General features: G+C 33.5%; 4 protein-coding genes and 1 pseudogene across 11 annotated transcripts in view; 2 read left to right on the top strand and 3 right to left on the bottom strand.

Annotated features, from left to right (window-relative positions):
• Window positions 1-47: 47 nt before the first annotated feature.
• Window positions 48-4,376, bottom strand: LOC126917866 (allergen Cr-PI-like). 2 transcript variants are annotated; one of them, XM_050725231.1, is made up of 8 exons: window positions 4,223-4,376; window positions 3,573-3,913; window positions 3,165-3,449; window positions 2,050-3,073; window positions 1,831-1,967; window positions 1,449-1,743; window positions 793-1,371; window positions 48-720 (listed from the first exon to the last, which is right to left on the bottom strand). In XM_050725231.1, the coding sequence occupies exons 1-8, from the start codon at window positions 4,293-4,295 to the stop codon at window positions 215-217; spliced, it is 3,240 nt and encodes a 1,079-aa protein (XP_050581188.1). In that variant the 5' UTR covers window positions 4,296-4,376; the 3' UTR covers window positions 48-214. The 2 variants fall into 2 exon arrangements, with proteins under 2 accessions (XP_050581188.1, XP_050581187.1); XM_050725230.1 differs by having other exon boundaries at window positions 48-1,371.
• A 1,906-nt stretch (window positions 4,377-6,282) lies between these two features.
• Window positions 6,283-10,510, top strand: LOC126917183 (mitochondrial Rho GTPase). 6 transcript variants are annotated; one of them, XM_050723786.1, is made up of 14 exons: window positions 6,283-6,989; window positions 7,083-7,288; window positions 7,363-7,413; window positions 7,496-7,597; window positions 7,676-7,717; window positions 7,805-7,970; window positions 8,031-8,151; window positions 8,230-8,422; window positions 8,495-8,761; window positions 8,852-9,064; window positions 9,137-9,345; window positions 9,604-9,642; window positions 9,834-9,905; window positions 10,278-10,510. In XM_050723786.1, exons 1-14 carry the CDS (start codon window positions 6,791-6,793, stop codon window positions 10,402-10,404), a joined length of 2,007 nt encoding a protein of 668 aa, XP_050579743.1. In that variant the 5' UTR covers window positions 6,283-6,790; the 3' UTR covers window positions 10,405-10,510. The 6 variants fall into 6 exon arrangements, with proteins under 6 accessions (XP_050579743.1, XP_050579747.1, XP_050579745.1 ...); XM_050723787.1 differs by having other exon boundaries at window positions 6,285-6,989; window positions 9,149-9,345; XM_050723788.1 differs by lacking the exon at window positions 9,834-9,905 and having other exon boundaries at window positions 6,284-6,989.
• Window positions 10,414-15,853, bottom strand: LOC126917220 (uncharacterized; annotated as a pseudogene).
• On the bottom strand, window positions 11,206-12,232 carry LOC126917216 (coiled-coil-helix-coiled-coil-helix domain-containing protein 10, mitochondrial). The gene is made up of 3 exons (XM_050723867.1): window positions 12,049-12,232; window positions 11,486-11,865; window positions 11,206-11,398 (listed from the first exon to the last, which is right to left on the bottom strand). Exons 1-3 carry the CDS (start codon window positions 12,087-12,089, stop codon window positions 11,388-11,390), a joined length of 432 nt encoding a protein of 143 aa, XP_050579824.1. The 5' UTR covers window positions 12,090-12,232; the 3' UTR covers window positions 11,206-11,387.
• Window positions 14,400-17,339, top strand: part of LOC126917182 (transducin beta-like protein 2) — a 63,752-nt gene continuing 60,812 nt past the window's right edge. The window contains exon 1 of one of the 2 annotated variants that reach the window (XM_050723781.1): window positions 14,400-14,909. In XM_050723781.1, coding sequence (XP_050579738.1) covers window positions 14,750-14,909 — 160 coding nt within the window. In that variant the 5' untranslated portion in view covers window positions 14,400-14,749. The remainder of the gene's footprint in view (window positions 14,910-17,339) is intronic. The other variant, XM_050723784.1, reaches the window with a different exon arrangement.

Raw genomic sequence — 17,339 nt, 5'->3', positions numbered from 1 at the left:
TGTTGTATTTGAAAGATGCAAATAAGGTGTACATGCAGAAGACCAGATTTTATAATAAACATTTGCTCTTGACGGCAATTTATTCATTATAATTGATACATCAATAAATCTTTTCTTTAATTATTAACATTAATAACATCTCGTGCGCGATAAGTCCGTCGTATAAACCATCTTCACACGACTTCTAACAAGGCGCGCTTCGCCGTAGGAACATTTATGGCTGAGTGATGTCGTTGGTGGGTTGACCTTGGTGGAAGACGAGAACGTCTTGCACGAAGATGTTGGAAACGCTGAGAGCACCAGGAGCCAACGGTCTTTCCAGAGGGAAGCCGAGAGGTTTACCATCAAGGGAGATGGCACCACCAATGATTTCAGAGATTGGTTTGTTCTGGTAGTATTCGCTGACAGATGGGTCCTGAACAGTTTGTGTTTGTGCGTAGATTCCTTGGAAGCCACCAGCGTGTTGTTGTCCGCTGGCGACAATGCCACTTCCTGAGATTCCACCTTGGACTTGAGAGTTTGGCCAAGATTGAACTCCTCCGATACCTTGGACTCCTTGCATGCCATACGGAACATTCACTCCTTGTAAACCTTGTCCGATTCCCCAATTTTGTGATGATACTCCTCCTTGCAGGACAGCAGACAGGCCTTGTACTCCGCCTTGAATTCCACCTTGTTGTGTACCCTGGACTCCTTGAACACCTTGGACGCCAGCTACACCTTGAACGCCAGCTACACTTTGGACTCCTTGAACACCTTGGACACCAGCTACACCTTGAACGCTAGCTACACCTTGGACGCCAGCTACACCTTGGACGCCAGCTACACCTTGGACACCAGCTACACCTTGGACACCAGCTACATCTTTGGCACCTTGAACACCTTGTGCACCTTGTGCACCCTGGAGACCTTGTGCACCAGCCAGACCAGATAGCAATCCTTGATGTGCAGATTGGACGACAGATTGAGCAATGTGAGATGGAGACCAGCTGCTAATATGTTGTCCGTGATGCAATTTTTGTTGTTGTTGTTGCTGTTGTTGTTGTTGTTGTTGTGCACTCCAAATCATTTGAGCACCCTGGCCCCGATGTTGCCCCTGTTGTCCTTGTTGAGCTGCTGCTGCTGCTGCTGCTTGTATTTGTTGTTGGATCTGTTGAGCTTGTTGTTTTATTTGTTGTTGACCTTGAACTGCGATATGTTGTCCGTGTAATCCTAAGGATTGTGAACCACCAACACCAGCAGCGTTAACAACTCCAACTCCTTGAATACTGTATGTCATGTCTTGTCCTTGGCCAACAGGGTTCTGGATTTGAGCATTGGGATATTGTCCGTGGTATCTGGTGTAGACATTGGCATAGTGATTCCTGACAGCTGTAAAAAGAAATTACATATATGGTTAGTAACATTATATAATGATCGCCGAGTTTTTATTATTATTGATAGACCACCATCTATTTGCTGCTGAGCATTGGCCAAGTTTTCGGGAAGAACCTCAACGTTTTGTTGAACTCCACCGCCCATTTGCCAAAGTTGTCCTTGTTGTTTCAATTGTTGGTATTGGTTGACATTCACGATTTGGTATTGTTGGGCTTGGTAGGACAGGTTTTGTTCGGGGATTACTGGTCCGTATGGCATATTAAGTGGGTTTGGAGAAGAGATTACAACGAGAAACTGAAGTGGGAAACCTTGTGGTTGACCTTTGGGAAGAGACAACCTAGCCGGGAAACTGAAGATTTGGTGTGGCTATAAAAATACGATTAATTGTGATTAATTACAATTTCATTGAAACATTTTTTTTCAGAAAAATCGATATAGAGACGATTTACAAACCTCAGTAATGAAGAATGGTTCCTGAGATCGGATAGCAGCATTAACACCTTGTTGAATTTCAGAAGTAGATGGCCAGTCAGGGCTCTGTCCAGGAGCTTGCTGGGAGTTCCTAATGATGATGTTCTGACCAGAGTGAACTAAACACGAAATATATTAAATATTAAAAATAAATTGATCATAAATAAATAATTCGTAGTTAGAAGAAATATTGAAACTTACGGTTTTGGATGAATTGGTCAAGTTGCACAAAGAGGTGTCGACTCTGAGAGATACTAATTGGTTTGCCTTGGTAATCGTATTTGGGTCCAAGGAAGACACGAACAACTGCGCTTGGTACATTTTGTTCACTGTGAACCATGACTTTGTATTGGTAGGGTTGATGGTCTAATCTTTTGAGATAAGCCTTAACGTTTTGCTGTTGTTCCTGTTGTTGATTTTGTTGCTGTTGTTGTTGTTGTTGGTTAGATTGTCCAGTAACGCCGTTGAGGTCGATGTAATAGTCGCTGAAGAGAGTGACCAGCTGGCTAACATCGACGTTCTGGATGGTAACGCCAGGAAGGACAAGATCGTTGTACTGGTAGGCAGGCAAAGACTGTTGATATTGTTGGTAAAGGTTCATGACCTTTTTGAACAGTTGGTAGAATGCCGGATCGTGAACAGCAGTTTGTCCAAGTTCAAGAGCCGACGGTGTGTAGTCCCAAATGTTCTGAGCTTCAGGAGCATTTCCAAGGAGTTTGCGAGCAGCAGCCTGGAGGCTTCCATAGTATCTTGGGTTGACGCTCCTACCAGTTCCTTCAATCAAATCACCAAGAATGTTCATACCCTGTGGTTGGTACAAAGAAAGGAAGGCGCCTTGTGGGGTGATCACATTGCCAGAGTCAATGGCATTCATCAGTCTTTGTTCCAGAGTAATAACACTTTGGATGAGTTTATTCTTTTGAGGTTGGAGTTGAAGATTCTCTGGACGACCAGCAAATTCAAGTCCATTGAGAACGCGAAGATGTGGTTGGTAAAGAGCTTGTACATTTTCGTAGTTAATTTCAGAGATTGGACCAAGCCCGTTCGAAAGACGGTTAAGTTCGTAGTGAGCCAAAAGTTGTTGGTGAAGATACAGATATTGAGCTCCATGAGCAATGGTGCTTTGTTGGTCCTGTTGTCCTCCTTGTTGCAAGTATTTCCCTACAATCTGTTGTTGATACTGTTGTTGAGTCAGAGGCTGTTGTTGCTGTTGTTGTTGATCCTGCTGTTTCAAGACGAATATTGATTATATTAACTTTATAGTGCTTCTTTAAATATGTAGGAAGATATTTAATTATAATTTTTAAATTATTTACTTCTCCCAAAATGTATCCAGCAAGGTTGATATAGGAGTAGTATGCTGCAAGACCAACATCTTGAGTGAAGTAAGACAGTTGATGTTCATCTTGAGACAAGAGTGCAGAGTAGTTAACAGGGATGAGAATATTCTGAATGCCTCCTTCCTGGACTTTTTGAATGGCAATGTTTTGGGCTTCTTGGATGATTCTAGCATCCAAATGATACTGGGGCAAGATTTCATAAACAGGTGGGAGGATGACTCCTTGGGTGTCTGGGCGAGTCAGTACAGCACCACCTAGAGCCTATTAGATGAACAAGAAAATGATTTAATAGAAGAATGTATGTGCAAGATTAGAGGCAATATAAAACATCTTCAATTCAATTCAATGCACTAATAAATTTCTCTTCCTGTAGTTTCTACTTACCTTAACAAATTGTCCTTCGTTAACATGAACACGGGCCCATGCAGCAGTCTTGAGAAAAGTCTGGTAGTCCTTGGCACCCAATAAAATCCTGTAGAGTAGGGAAACTTCTTTCCGAAGCTGGCTGATTGAATTAGTGAACACTGTACCCTGAGGTTGAACCAAACCAGCTTTCACAGCACCCGCATAGTACATTACTATGATTGGGTTGTTGTACTGGTGAGCATTGCTCTCAATTTCATAAGTTTCACCAAGGTTCTGAAGTTCTTGGTTCGGGATTGGCTGTGAGATCTTCTGCAGGAGTTGGATGATGTCTTGCTGTTTGCTAAGGAGATTCTGGTCAGCTGAAATAAATGAAAGTATTTCTTTGGTATGAAAGAAGAATATAATGTTGTGGAATTTATTATATTACACATATGCCTTTAACTGAATATGTTACCATTATAGAAATATAATAAAACAAATCAAATAGTTTAATTAGAATCAAAGTATAAATTATAAAACGTTGCTATAGAATAAATTATACTTTCAGAAGAAAGAGAAGCAAAAAATGATTTTGAGTAAACCAGTGGTCCAGAATTATTCCCATGATACTATTACCAAAAGTTTCAAAATTACAAATTTCAGGATAGTGATTTCAAATAGTAACTTACCAGCATGTTGTTGTTTGACATTTCCACAGGCCCCTAAGGCCACGAGAGCCAACAGGACAATTAAACACCTCATTGTATTGTTCAATGATGCAATGCGATGCTGTCTGCCTCTTCGACCAGTCTTTTATACCCGAATCCTATCAAAGAAGGGATTTATCGGCGACCTGTCGACCCACCTCCCTCAAGATTTCGCAGTCTACCCGCGATATCCTTAACTATTTCGAATGTATTCGACGCATTCGATCGAAGGTTAAATGATGAATATGTATATATACATATATTATCATGAATAGATTATGCATTATTCTTCTACCAAAAATTCGGGGGTCTCTTTATCTGTGACTGTTTATCCAAACATTCTTGAAAACTTTTGCTTTCTACTCTAGTAAAATATTGCTATTTAACGAAGTTGCATTTACTTTATATTTATCCAAATAGTATTCAAATGAAAATAATTAGATTAGAAGTACATGCACTACTTAATTATATTACTTTCACGATGTTACTTCATAATCGTAGCTTAACTTAAGAAATACAAAAACAGTTCTAGAAAAGAAATGTACAATATATACATAGGAAATTATAATGTCATATTAATAAGTACATAAAGTGAAATAAAATAAAATAAGCTTCATTAAATACCTATATTTAATAGATTTTACTATATTTGCATCTTACTTATTCTTCCATCATCCACGTACTTATATGAAATATATTTCTCTTGAAATATTTAATATACATATATTTGAATAAACTTATTTTTTTATTCAAATATATAATTAACGATAATTATAGAGAAAAATAGAAAAATAATAAATAATATTTCAACGTGAAATCTTTATTTTAAACAATAAATTTTTGTTTACAATATTATTTTGTAATTGATAAAAAAATATTGAATCAACATTTTTAATACAATCCCAAAAAATCACAGTGTTGAGGGTCATCAATATCTTCACGCGCGGGATAATGTAGGGAGATAATATGTAATATGTTTTGAACTCTCAGGTGACTATATGCGTAAAGGTTATCACTCTGCTTATTTCTTAAATGTTTTTGCTATATTTTTATATCCCTGGGGGGTACAAAGAAAAAAGTGCGCAAAATTATACTGACTATACAATTTACCAATGCAGCAGACAAAGCAGAAATAATAGGATACATTTGTTCTTGCTTTGTCATCGGAAAAAGTGTTCGTTTTCTCATTCATACATAAAATTTGCAGTAACAAACATAAAATATGAAGTTTAATAAATGTATTACATATGTCCAAACATTTATACATATATAAAATACTACTTTTAATCTTTTACTTTTATCTGTTGTCATATTATTTCATCTGATTAAATTTCATATAATTTTACAAAATACAAAATTTTCGAAATACTTAATTATAGCATTAAATAATATTATTTGAAATATTTTTTTAGTAACAAATAAGTTTTTTATTCTTCAATTATAATATCTTTAGCATTATATATAATTACATATGCAAAAAAGAAAGAAAAGAATCTTGTACAAGAATGATAACATAAAAAAGTAAAAATATATTTTCGTTTTAGATAGTGGCAGCGCAATCAATCGTAATTTTTTTCTTTCATTTCACAATATTGTTTTACTTTTCGTTTTATTACATTGATGCAATAATTTGGTATAACCGACTAACAAATTTTAAAAAATCCAAGATGAAATTTTGTAATCGAGAAAGATATATTTTGACATACAATTTTTGTCTATTCTCTCTAAAAAAATTACAAAATCAAAGAGGCGCACACGTTTTTTTTTATTTTGTTATTATTCACGAATTTTATGAAGTAGTTGTATGCTTAAAACTTATCAAAATTAGTACCAATTATAATGGTCTATTATAGTTTCAATATTTTATAATGTTTTTCTATTAAGATAGAACTGAAAATATAAATAGCATAAAGTGACATAAATTTATGTTTGATACTTGAAAAATGACAGAGGTCAATTTTAAACACCAAAATATTTGAACACTATCGATTTCTACGTGGTTCGCGTATAACAAGTATAGTATATAATTTAAATGTGGGCGCTACGGATCCATGAAATTCATTCCACAAATAGATTCATTTTCCGTTCAGCTTGTTTCTTATAGCAATTTTTCGAAAACGGGACGATTATTCGGGCCGTTAATTACGATCCAATTGTCCTTTCATTTCTGTTAACCGCTTCTATACATTTACGTTTGCACGTGTACATGTTTTATATGTGTATACTGTCATTCGTAGTACTGAACGTAACCTTGAAAAGCCCACCCTCGGAGCATAGGTTCAATTGTAGCGGGTGAAGTACCGCTTTGTTGCTATCTATGCTGAATTAAGAAATCATATTGTGACTTCCAATCGGAAACCGTAATCTTTGATAAAACGTATTCATGAAAAATCGAGGAATTATCGAGAAGTGACGTTCGGTTGTTGGTGTAGTAAGGTGCAAGGTTAGGAAAGAGCACGAAAGTTTTATTGGAAAAGCAGAAAAATGTTCTTAAGAATTTAGGCGGTAAATGCCGCTGTTACGTGTCACAATTGTTTTATTGAAATCAGTATGGTGCAACGTTCAGTCGCGCTTAGGCGCAACGTCAGGATTCTATTAATTGGTGATCGTGGAGTCGGCAAGACTTCTTTGATCTTATCATTAGTCAGTGAAGAATACGCTGAGGATGTGCCCTGTAAAGCGGAAGAAATCACTATCCCAGCTGACGTTACGCCGGAACAAGTACCAACGAACATTGTAGATTATTCAGGTATATCAAAAATACATTTGTATATTATTTTCATAAACATTAATTGTCTACTACATCAATACTATTTCATTCATAATTTTTTATTTATTGCAGCCGCTGAACAAACTGAAGATCAATTAACTGATGAAATTCAGAAAGCACATGTAATTTGTGTTGTTTATTCTGTGGTCGACGAGGATACTTTAGACAGAGCAGTTACATATTGGTTACCATTGATTAGACGATGTTTAACAGATCATCGTTGTCCAGTTGTTCTTGTGGGAAATAAGATTGATCTTGTTGACTATTCTACTATTGAGGTTCAGTAAATTAAATGACATTTAGAATGTTTATTTTTCTTTTTTCACCATTAATTTTATTTTTTTGTCTTTAGGCTGTATATTCTATAATGAAAGAATTCACTGAAATTGAAAGTTGTATAGAGGTAAAAGGAAACTATGATTGTAATAGTATATGTTAAATAAGTCATAATAAAAAAACTGTAATTCATATCGTATTTGTTCTAGTGTTCCGCCAAAACATTACAGAATGTTTCAGAAACTTTTTATTATGCACAAAAAGCTGTTTTACATCCTACCACACCACTTTATAATTATGATACCCATGAGGTAACACTCATTATAAAGTGTATATGTATAATCTAACACATTTATGAACAACTTATTAATATAATATTATAAATTTAGCTTACAGAAGAATGTAAAATTGCACTACAAAGAATTTTCAAAGTAAGTGTATATGATTATAATAATATCCTTAGAAAAATACACTCTTTCTGTATATGTTTTACATTCATATTGTATCATTTTGTACAGATATGTGATTTAGACAATGATGGCTTGCTAAATGATATGGAACTAAATACATTTCAACAATGGTGCTTTAATATTCCCTTACAACCACAAGTTTTAGAGGATGTAAAGGCTGTATTATCAAAAAATATTCAGGATGGCATTTGTTCTGGATGTGTTACTCTGAAAGGTATTTTGCACATTGTATTTTCTAACAATCGGCATAGAAATACATTTTTGTCATTTATAGGTTTTATGTATCTTCAGTGTTTATTTATTCAAAGAGGAAGAAATGAGACTACTTGGGCTGTGTTAAGAAAATTCGGTTATGATAATGAGTTACAGATGTCTAAAGAATACATATATCCACTGTTAGTACATAATTAATTAATAATATTATAAATGCTTATTTTACTTATTATTATAATTATTTTCGATATTTTATACAGATTAAAAGTTCCTGTTGGATGTACGACTGAATTATCACATAAAGGACAGGAATTTTTAACATTGTTATTTCTACAACATGATCGAGATCGGGATGGTGCTCTTTCTCCATCAGAAATGGAATCGTTATTTTCACGATGTCTAATGCCACCTTGGGGAGATGAATATAAATATACTGTACCCACTAATGAAAAAGTATGCTTTCTTTTTTCATTGTTATCATCTTATAATATCTTTTACTTACTTCACCATTGCTTTTCGTAATAGGGATGGATTACTCTTCAAGGGTATATGTGTCAATGGGCGCTATTGACTCTTACAAATGTGCGAAAAACATTAGAATATATGGCATATCTAGGTTATAATATGTATAATAATGAATGTCAGACAAATGCAATTCTAGTTACTCGTGAAAAAAAGTTAGATTTGGCAAAAAAGCAATCTAGCAGAAATGTTTATAGTTGTCATGTAATTGGCCCAAAAAGTAGTGGAAAGACAACATTATGTAGAACGTTTATTGACCCTAAACTCGAGGTATACGTGCTTATTCGTACAAACATATTGGTATATGTATATCATAATATACGTTCAACGATATTTATGTAACACTTGACATGATTGCAGAAATTGACCAATGAAATGGTACCGCCAAGTTCACATACTACTGTAAATACGGTACATGTGTATGGTCAGGAAAAGACAATAATTCTGCGAGATATAAACATACTAAATGTTCAGGATGCTTTAACTCCAGCACAAATTCAGTGTGATGTAGCAGCTCTTGTTTACGATGCTAGTAATCCTAAATCGTTTGAATATATTGCACGGATTTACATTGTAAGCATTTCTTTTGTACTGTTGTATAAAGACATTAGAATTGTTTTTCCTGATATTTGCAATTAAATTCAGCATCTTTTCCAGAAATATTTTGCAGATAGTAAGATCCCTGTTCTCATAATAGCAAATAAAAGTGATCTGTCTGAAGTAAAGCAAGATTACTTGCTACAACCAATAAGTTTTTGCAATAAGTACAAACTGATGCCACCGCAACCATACAGCATCTCCCGTACAGTACGACGTGAAATCTTCGTTAAACTAGCTACAATGGCAGCTTTTCCGTAAGTTCAATTTTTTAAAACATCAATTATTAAGTAGAAATATTTTGTATAATAAACGCTCCTAAAAAGTTGTTGTTTTAAAAAATAATTTTGTTTATTTGGAGTCGTAAAGAAAATATCGTAAAACTATGACGCATTTGTTTGATACTATTCGATATCTTTTATTTAGTATACCTTACCATTTTTAAGAAAGTGTATTTTAGTATATCCTTTAAACTGAATTATTATTAAACACTAACAAACAGATTTCATGTTTAGCCGCTTTCAAGGAGCATGGGTATTATTTTACAGAGACAGGTTGGTCTGAATTTTTGCAACATCGTAAGCATTGTAAGCTTGAGCAAATCGTGAATCACATTTCTTTTTTCATTTACATATCATTGCACGTATACACAAACATATATTCTTCAAATGTGCTAGGCGATTTGCTCACATTAAAGGATGTCGCATGTTTAAGACTATCATAACAAGGTCTTAAATCTTTTCAGTCCTTTGAGGCGAATGGTCCACATGTTGCTTGTCAAACCCTCACCCACTCAGTGGTGGAGTTCTTTTACAAGGTTTTTGTTTGTATTATAAGTTTCTGTTAATTTCACGGAGTGCTCACGACTTACAATACAAAATGATATCGATATTTTTTTGCATGAGCATGAAACATGATTGATCTTCATATCTTGTTTTGATTGTTTACATTATACACATATCTACAAATTTAAATTTATTTTTTTTAATTATGTGTCAAATTGTGATAAAATTCAAATATAAAAAACTAGCAGTTTTACTGTAGGATAGTATGTTATGTTTATTGTGAACTAATGTATATATACAAACATTTTATATTGTGAAATAATGCATATATATGAATTTTTTCATACTGGAGAATTCATAGAATTTTAAATGATTATTATGATAAATAATTCTTGATTTTTCAGACATATAAATCAATTTGGATTATTACAAGGGGATTCGATCGTCTGGTGGAAAGCAGGTCTTGGAATTGCGGTTGCTACCGTCGCAGGTTTTGTGGTGATGCGCGTCTTAAATACAGAGAAAAGATAGTCTACCATATTCCTTTTCTTGCACATTTAACTGCCTCTTTTGGTCGAGTATAAAGTCGTCTTTGAGAAACGCGTTAAGTTAATAAACAATGTTCTTAAATCATTAATTTCTTATATGTCCTTGATTACTTCATTACGAGGATCAGAACTTCTTATTTATAATGTTATTCTCTTTAATGTATCATTTCATTTGATCAATTAATTTTGTCGTTTATATACATTCTGACATTTCATCCATGTATCATGATAAGCTTTGCATGTATCCAGACCTTCACTTCTTGAAGCGCATTCGAAGAATTCTCGTATTTCGGAAATACATAATTCTTGTGTGTTTGTAGAATTATTGTTAAGGTCAGCTTTAGCAGGAGATTCATGTCCTACATTGCTAACAAGTGCGCTTTCAATTGCCTGACCCTTGTATGAATCATTAATTTAATTTGAAGTGATTAATCATTAATTTCTAAAAGAAAAAAGCAAGCAATAATATTAGTACTTACCATAATAGAGCCAGCTACAACTTCAGCTGCTGTACTAACAGCAGATTGAAAAGCAAAGGATTGATTGTTGTTATTTGTCCATAATTGGGATGATGAAGTTTTTGCCTTAAATCTATATATATATATATATATAATTTAAATTTAAAAAATCAAAAGAAAAGTATTTTCTAATATAATTGTGTTATATGTACATCATGTAAAAATTAATGTTTATTTTACATTTTTTGTCTTATATTTAAAATTATTACTTTATCACATATATATACAGAAAAAAGGTTCAAAAATCAAAATGAATAACAATCATATAAACAGGAATCAAATTTATTTTAATTTATTTCACTTGCATACATGTATACATTTTAACCAATTTATATAAGCAGTGTTTAAAATAATTCTAGTTTATGGTAAATACAGAACCCAAATTTTTATGAGATCTACTAAATTCATTAATATTGCCTATCTTCCTGCTATTACCTGAATGCCCTGTTTAAATTAAATCTGAAATTAAAAAACAAATTTAATGGTGGGCAATTGGCTAATGCGATATTATGAAACATATATAGAAAAATATCATTTAAAACTTACTGTTAGATGCTTTGCACTGACGAAGAGCCTCATTAAAGCCTTCGCACAATGAAAGATCTGATTGATTTTGAGCACATTCTAAGAATTGTTTGACTTCCCAAGCGCAAGCACCACCAGCAGGTGCAGAAACTGGTGCACTTTGTACTGCAGCAGGTGCTACACTTGCTGGTGCAGCAGCGGCCTCACTGGAACCTCCACTGAAGAGGCCAGTCACAGCGTGTCCAATAGTATGACCAACAGCAGAACCAATTGCCACACCTCCAGCAGTGGCAGCCATTTGTCCCATGAGGGATGGCTGCTGAGCTGGTTGAGCTACCATTGGTGTTGATGCAGGAGGATGTGCTGGAGCGGTTGCAACTGGAGCTGAGGCTCTCCTAACCCTAAATTATAAATAAAATTACTTCTATTGTATAGTTGCACATGCTTACGAAAGTAATTCAAGAATCACGCAACTTCATTATGATAAACGTGATTACGTTACATTCGATGAATTATTAAACATTCAAAGACAGTTTATGAAAAATTACACGTACGAATATGATTAAAAAAGGAAAAATACTTACGTCCTCGGAGGAGGATTTGCTGCTCGTCCACGTCGTGGCATGTTTTTGCGTTTTTGCACACTAAATTTCGTATAACACAATACACGTTCGTACTCTTAAGAGCTTAATCTGATACTGCAATGAAGTCTTTAATACTTTTATAAGTTACGTAAGCTATTGAAACTGCGCAGGCTCAATTGTGGCTATCGAGCTTTCCAGAAATAAAACAGGAAATACACTATCAGAAATGTAACAAACTTCAGTTCATTTCGAAATTAACAAGAAATGTATAATAAATCCTAAATAGTAAGTCCAAATAACATTTTAATAAAACATTTGATATATTTTATATATTTTTATATTAATTATATACAAACATTATTGTATTATATATTACAAGCCAATATTTTACAATATAATATTCAAACCATAATGTTGGCTATAATGTTTAATATATATAGTTATTGAGTAGACCATATTCATAGGATTCACATATATACACATACATATGAGTTAAAAATTGAATACTAAAGAAATATTAATTTTGTATTGTAAAATGTAAAAATGTCTTTTTATTTTTTAAAATACTTTTACTTAAAAATAAAAGACTAATGAATCTCCATGCAAGTATATTACAATTTTATGAAGTACTATTGCATGATTTTATGTAAAATATCATAATTATGGCTTTTTCATCAAATGAATATACATATAAGTATATATAACTATATTTATTACTGAAATATATGCAGTAAAATGAATCAGTAATTACTAATAGAATATCTATTTTTCTAAATGGCCCATTTCCGGAGTTATGTAAATCAAATATGTATTATATAATTCGGACGATGGATGTTTTTCTCAAATACGAGACTGACCTTTTTTGCTGTACTGATGAAATTGGAGACGGCGAAGCTCGACCTCGTCTTTCATTTCTCTGGGTAGTTTTTCTTCTACCATACATAATTTTGCTTTTTAATTTATTCGAGATATATTACTTTTAAATAGACTAAATTAAGCGATAAAAATGATTAAATCATCTTGATATAATTAATTTTTAATAGTATATTAGAAACCAGTCATCATTGTTTCTAATTACATTCTGAAGTATGCAGAAAATTATATATATTATCACGTATAAATAGTAATTTAATGATTTATAATTGCAAAACTTACTGAGTGTATACCTATTTTCTTTCGTTTGTTTGCTCATTTCAATCCTTTGAAATTGCTTGACAAAGCAATCGTATTCTACAAGAATTCTGCTAGAGTGCGCCATAATCTCGATTGTCGCAATCTATACAAAAAATCAAAAATGTAGCAAAACAATGTCTCTACAATAATCGTTAAACTTACATTATTGCATGAAATCGATCTATTTTCGTACAATTGAACAAATTGCGCTAATAAACAGTAATTTGTATTCTTTGTAAAATACTGAACCAACAAAGAGTACAAATGAGATTCAATAAGTAACTGTTAAACAACGAGACTTAAAGGTTGATTGAATATGCGTTTCGTGTCATGCGTTTAAAATCACAGTAATCTTCTTAATTATTTTTCCTAATTTATTAGGTTATTGTTAATTCTTTTAGTGATTTTGTATTGTATTTAAATTTTGTATTCAAATCTTTTTACTTAATTCTTAAATGACTTAGATGTTTATAGTATTTACAGAAATTAATTCTTGTGTATATTACCTTTATTGCATTATCAGATAATTTAATTCGTTTTTAGTTTTCAAAATTTTTATTTCCCGTTAATATTTAGAACAAAAATATTATTACAATAAGTATGTATGCATGTCAATATTCGCGCAATTGTAACGTAACTATACATATATCCTAATATATTTACGTATATTAGAGAAATTTGTAAGATTATATTTAGAAACATCTATTTAACACAAAATAACCATTGTGCGTGGACACAAATTTAATTCCAATAAAAAACCAAGATAAACGAAGAAAATTTTCCCAAAACTGAAATGACAATAAATTCATTTCGTTTCTTAATTTTTAATTTTTGATCGCCATTAATATAAACGATTTACATTATCAAAAGATATTACAGAACGTAATACTATATTTACAATAATATTTAATATTTGTAAATATATTTAATATCAAATATTTTATTCAAAACTCAAAACATTTAAAACTGTGTTAGTTATTAAGAACATCAATTTTGTCAATAATTTTAAGGAGTGCTGGTACGTATTGCGATCAAAGCTAGCAGATCTTATCGCTATGCAAACAAGAAAGAACGAAAATGGCTCAGTAAAAATTTCATAGAAAGAAACTAAGTTAGTTTAAACGTGGGAAAGGAGTTTCGAACAGAGCGCGATGATCTTGGCCAGTTTCTGCGTCTGTGGTACAGTGTTATCGGGTTGTTATCGTCGTGCAACACGTGTCAATATAGGCGCGCGTTGGCTGCAACTGTTGAGTGCATTCACCGACCATGCGCACATCAGCTGAACGAAACTCTTCATAAACCGGCGGGAACACGTTGCACATGACTCAGTGTACACGATGCCACGAGTTGGCCGCGATAGATTACGCACCACGTATATAAGCCCTTCCCTTTTTTCAGTTTTCTACGGTGCTACTACGACCGTTTTTGTCATCGCGTTTTCTTGACACATAGATCTCACACATGTAACCTTTCCTGTTTGTTTGCGGTACGATATCCGGCTCAGTGTTCAGACAAAGAAGCGCGACCGATGCCTCAATTCAACAACATCCTCCCTCATCGAGGCAAACGACCATTTTTGATAAAAAGACAAGGAACGAATAAAAGAAACGGCGTAAAATATTTTCCTGGAAGGAATGTCACAGAAGATTCACAAAAAATTAAGGAGGATCGTCTATCAGGCAAGCGTGGTGAGTGATTGTTTTTGTTTTGATTGTTGTGAAACACGTGCGTGACGAAAAGTGTCAAAGTAGTCCCAAACAAAATGTCATGTCATAGCCATAGCGACAATCTTCCTGTACAGTAGAACACCGTTTGGTCAAATATATCGGAGGACACGGTAGTTATAGATATAGATAGTAATAGAGGTTCACTAGCTCCACCTGTTTTTATTGATTCTAATAATAGAAGTTAACGTTTAGAAGACTTAAATCGACATGCCTGTGCGTTTAGTTAAGTCACCCTCTACATCTCGTATTCCGAACACAAACAAACGGCTCTATACATATATGTTTATGCTACACGAATACACGTTCGTGTATGCTGTTCGATTAAAGATAAAAAACAATAAAAGCTCAGCTATGAGATCATATATTTGAGATTGAACATTAACTTCTTCAACGAATTACAGATAAATGGAATTCTATTGTATATGACTAAATTATATCTTAAAATTTACTCAGAGAAAGCTGACGTAATATCTGTTGGTGACAATGAAATATCAAGCTGGTCTAATGCGACAGCGATAACGAGAGAGACTGGTGACAAACATTAACTTCGTGATTCGCAATTTGCGCGATGAAAAGAGAGAGAGAGAGAGAGAGAGAGAGAGAGAGAGAGAAGAAAAGAACGAAGTTAAATAAAGAGTCGATGAAAAGAAAATGGGCGCCGCGCCGCGTCGTATCTGATTCGTTCGAGGGATATCGAATTTAAATCGCACACGTCAAACGACGTGTTTGGATCACGCGTGCCGGTCGTTTAATGTTGGTAGACGGGATTATAGTTGCGTCTTCTCAATGAAACGCTCGGAAACGTTCCCAGTTGCTTGTATTTTTTACTGGAGACTTTTGTTTCCTTTGTTACTCTCTATACTTTTTGTTTTTATTTCTTCGAAATTTGTTTGACGTAGCATCGCCCTTGCGTCGCAACGGACCAAAATTATTCTTCCCAGTAACGCATACGCGTGGCAATCCCGTCGCGGAATTGCGCACTTCTTTCATGGCGTTGTGCCAATTTCAAAGTTCAGGTACTAGAGATCATGGCGTGCATACAGGGTGTTACTTTATTACTGATAATTAGTTTGTACATATGTTAGTTTATTAGAAGAGTGATGCAATTCGGAAAAGTACATTTTTTCAGGAAATCGGTTTGAAATAGAAATTATAGACGTATAAAGTTAATTATTCGGCTATTTATCAATGGAAATATTTTTCTTTTTTATAATTTAAGCTTTTATTTACTTGGCAGTCTTTAAATTTTGGAAATCTTTAATAAATCAAACAAGTAACAAATTTCTAATAAATGTGTAGGTATTATTCTATTTTGCATTGTGATATTGTCCTTCCGACGATATAACTAGCAAAAACAAGAACATATAACTTACTTGATCATTATGATTGCCATTTATTTAGATTTATGTATTTTTCTCATTCTTAAGATAATAAAGTACAAATTAATTACTAGGAATAATAATTGAGTCACTTACATAAGAATGAAATGAAATGACAGTTTTTATAAGAAAAGTGGGTCAAACAGGTCACACGTTTGTACGCACCTTCTTCCATTTCCTTCAACAACTAAATTTATCACTATAGAAATGAGTCTAGTCTCATTGATAAAAAAAAAAAAAACGCGTATGTTACGAAGCTTCAAAGCGAAGTATAAACATTTCGTTTGAAATTCTTCTACTTTCCTCCTGACCTTTGCACATTTTCTCAGAACACTGATAACTGAAATCATCTTAAAAACATTTAGATAACGATCACTGATTATCATTGATATATATTAAAAACTCACTGTGTGCTAGATCATTGATATGTAAAAAATTCGACGGTCGATTGATAGTAAAGTGAAAAGTCGAAATATCGAAAAATTTCAGATAAATGATCCATACCGCAGATCAGATAATAGAAGCTACTTTTGAAATAAGACTCCCCTTCATTAGCTAGCGGTTAAATTAAGCGCGTCATTCAATAAAATAATACTATCGTTTCCCGATTGATATTTACTAAGCCATGCTGACGATCGTGTTGGAGCAGGCAATTCGTTCAACTATTACGCATAACAGCAAACGAACAGGAAAATATTACGTTACGTATCGATCAAGCATGGAATTCCATTTTCCAATTGATGTTCGCGCGAAAATTCATTCGAAGCGCAAATACATGCTTAACAGGAAAATCCACCGAGTCAGCGAAAGCGTAATAACTTCGACGAAGATATCTGCATTTAAAATCCTCACGTTCGATTCACAGAAAGATACATTTCATTTTTTTTTTATATTCGAATTAACTCTGGAACACGTTTCTACTTCGAAATGAATATTAATTAACATCGGTACGTTGGAACTGATACCTTTAAATAGAAACGCGTAGATACTGCTGGTAATGATTTCGTTATGT

This window comes from Bombus affinis, chromosome 6, assembly GCF_024516045.1.
Source record: "Bombus affinis isolate iyBomAffi1 chromosome 6, iyBomAffi1.2, whole genome shotgun sequence".
NCBI classification, from domain to species: domain Eukaryota; kingdom Metazoa; phylum Arthropoda; class Insecta; order Hymenoptera; family Apidae; genus Bombus; species Bombus affinis.
Note: the sequence above shows the minus strand (reverse complement) of the source record. Positions and strands in the feature narration are given on the sequence as shown.